At 26.2% G+C, this 3,280-nt stretch overlaps 1 protein-coding gene across 1 annotated transcript; it reads left to right on the top strand.

The window, feature by feature from the left end:
- The first annotated feature begins 852 nt into the window (after positions 1 to 852).
- On the top strand, positions 853 to 2,144 carry LOC137000974 (putative nuclease HARBI1). The gene is made up of 2 exons (XM_067358643.1): positions 853 to 1,435; positions 1,612 to 2,144. The coding sequence occupies exons 1-2, from the start codon at positions 1,145 to 1,147 to the stop codon at positions 2,131 to 2,133; spliced, it is 813 nt and encodes a 270-aa protein (XP_067214744.1). The 5' UTR covers positions 853 to 1,144; the 3' UTR covers positions 2,134 to 2,144.
- The last annotated feature ends 1,136 nt before the right edge of the window (positions 2,145 to 3,280 follow it).

Here is a 3,280-nt window from a genome sequence, read left to right as displayed (position 1 = left end):
TTTCATTCAACATTACCGTTAGAATAAGTATATCATCTATATATAAGAGAACTTTTCCATCATATAATAGATCTTTTAATATATATAGCAATCTTTTTTGAAATTTAGGGTGCGTTCCGTTATTCACTGCGAGTACTGACAGTGTGACGTCACACAAGTGTACTGCGGGTATCGTTCCGTTTTAACTTCTTGTATTTTTTTACTGCTATGAGATCATAAAAAGGAACGCACTTGCAGTAACTTCCAACAGTTGATATATGTTTATAACTACTTTCAAGTGTCGTCAAAAATGAGTGAAACATCTAATTCTGAAAAAAGTATTGCATTAATTGTGCGTATAATATTGGATATTATAAATGAATCAAGTGATTCTAGTGACACAAATGATTCGGATGACGAAATTTTATTAAGAGAACTGAATCGACGATCTCCTGTACCTAGAATAAAATGTAAAAATTATGTAGAGAATATCGTGTCATTATATTCAGATATGGAATTTAAAAGCCATTTTCGGTAAGTTATTACTTACATTAATTTTATTATATTAATCTCATCATTATTAGTCGCTTATGAATCGATTGTCACTAAAATTTTTATCAATATTAATGATAATTAACACCTTTAATTTTAATCTTATTATAATCTAATTAATTTTTTCTATATTTTAAAGCAAATAAATAACATAAATTAAGTAAATAAATTAAAATAGGAATTAAAAAATAGGAAAAATTAATATAACATAACCTAAAAAATGTAACATGATTAATGGAATGTTAAAAAATATTTTATTTTTTTATTAATCAGTAAGCTACAAATTAAAAATTATTTGTTTGCTATTTGTAGAATGACACGCAAAACATTTATATTTTTGCTGGCATTATTGACTCCTCATCTTGTAAAAGATTCAAAGTTTGGACGTCACCCATTAAGCAGAAAAACAATTATTATTAGCTATTTGGATGATGGCAACACCTGATTCGTATAGGTAAACATTTCATAATATGAAGCTTAAATATGTTGATACAACTATTAAGTATGTATAATATTTTTCTATCAATTCTTATTTTTATTTCTTCACATATTTTATTTATTGTATTTTACTTACTGTTTTTATATATACTTTATTTTTTAATAAATTTGATATATGATAAGAATTTTTGTGTGCAGAAGTGTAAGTGATAGACTTGGTGTTGGAAAAGCAACAGCTTGGAGAAGCATAAGAAGAATTGTTTCTGCTCTATATACTCACTTGCATACGTTCATAAAATGGTCATCTGCAGAAGAGGCAAAAGATACCTGGACAACTATAAAAAATAAATACGGTTTTCCTAAAGCAATAGGTGCAATTGACGGCACTCACATAAAAATAGTTGCGCCAAAAGTCAATCCAGAGTGCTATATAAACAGGAAGGGATATCATTCAATACAGCTACAGGTCCATAAATATAAAAATACGAAGATAACACACACACACACACGCACACACGCGCGCGCGCGCACGCACGCACGCACGCATGCATGCATAATAATTTTATATTTTTAAATAAAATAAAAAAATCAGAAAAGCTTACTATTTTATAATATATAATCTAATTTGCATGTTTTTTTTAGGTTATATGTGACTGCAGTTTAAAATTTTTGCATTGTTATGCTGGACAAGTTGGTTCCATACATGACATGAGAGTCTATCGCTTATCGGGTTTTCAAAAGATGTGCACAGAAGAAAATTTTCCAGAAGATAGTCATCTGTTAGGAGATGCTGCGTATGGAATCCAAAAATATATAATGGTTCCTTATCGAGATAATGGGCATTTGACAGAAACAGAAGTAACATATAATAAAATACATTCTTCTGCGCGTATGATTGTAGAAAGGTCACTGGGACTCTTAAAAGGAAGATTCAGAAGTATTCTTGATACTTTGCCAATGACCAGGACAGATTTAGTAGCTAAATATGTAGTAGTTTGTTGCATTTTGCATAACATCTGTTTGTTACATAATGACATTATAGAAATACCAATAATAGTAAATGAAACGCAGTTTGAACCGAATCGTGATACTATTGATCCTCAAAATAAAGAACAAGGCATTGAAAAACGCAATCTTATTGCACAATCGTTTATAAATCCTTAATTATTTTCATATATTTTATAAATATCTTGTATATTTGTAGAAGTCAATATATATTTTGTATAATTTTATAAATATTATCATGACATTTCAACGCAAATATATTAATTATATTGAAATTTGTATTGATTGTCTTAAAATTCTTTTCCAATTTTACAAAAAATTTCACATTTTTACTAATATCCCATATCCTGTAAAAGTTAATAATTATAATTATTATTATTAATTAAATTTTTTATAATTTAAAATGTAAATAAATTAAAAGTTAAGTTTAAAGAATTAGTTTTTATTTAGTGTCAGGTTTTATTCAATGCCAGTTTAATCATGTTTTTTCTTATACTTTATTAATACTTTAATTTTAACTTTACTAACTAACTTTATACTTTATACATAAAAATTAGATATGTATCAGTCTTTTAATTTTAATATATATGCTTAATGTATAGTCTTAATGTAATTTTTTTAATGTATTAATTTTATAAAATTCTATAATAAACTAAAATAAAAACTGTAACAAATTATTGCACCATAAATGTATTACAATAAGACTTTAAAAAATATTCTTATATTAATGATAAAAAAAACAAAAAATAATCTTAACAATGTTTTCACAACCACTTTGCAATGAGGCACAGTGAGGATATAAATTTTTTGCGCATATAAGTACGCGCGGCTCACTGCGAGTTGATGATGTCCAGGAACTCATTTTAGAAAAGCTTTATTTAATATCTCTTCAATTTTTTTTAGCTGTTCCATTTTTTCTATATGTCTCTTGTCAGCAGATTCACGTTTAAGAATTTTTTCTTTTAAACATTTTTCCATATACGTTTCCATGTTTAATTTTCTTTTTTTTACTATAAAAGAAAATTATAGATTTGAATGTATTTGAGATTATATTTATAATATAACAGATGCATTTATAATAAACAGATTGTAAAATGTTATTTATACTTACTTTTCTTCAGACTTTCTTCTGTACTACAAGAACTTTCAGAACTTTCATCGCTTGTTTCGATACTTGTTCCAGCAACTGCTAAAGGTTTTATCCAAGGTTTTTTGTTAAATATATTATCCATCAGCTAAAATATTCACATAAGTAATATACTTACACACTAATTATATATATTGTATATATTACGTAATATATAAA

This window comes from Linepithema humile, chromosome 7 (assembly GCF_040581485.1).
Source record: "Linepithema humile isolate Giens D197 chromosome 7, Lhum_UNIL_v1.0, whole genome shotgun sequence".
NCBI classification, from domain to species: domain Eukaryota; kingdom Metazoa; phylum Arthropoda; class Insecta; order Hymenoptera; family Formicidae; genus Linepithema; species Linepithema humile.
The sequence above is the reverse complement of the archived record's forward strand: the minus strand, read 5'-3'. Positions and strand labels throughout refer to the sequence as shown.

What these genes read in the sequence shown, in the direction of transcription:
- LOC137000974 (XM_067358643.1), top strand. Translation starts at nt 1,145, where the DNA reads ATGATAAGAATTTTTGTGTGCAGAAGTGTAAGTGATAGACTTGGTGTT. An exon ending in ATCATTCAATACAGCTACAG is followed by an intron (nt 1,436 to 1,611) that starts GTCCATAAATAT and finishes TGTTTTTTTTAG; the next exon opens with GTTATATGTGACTGCAGTTT.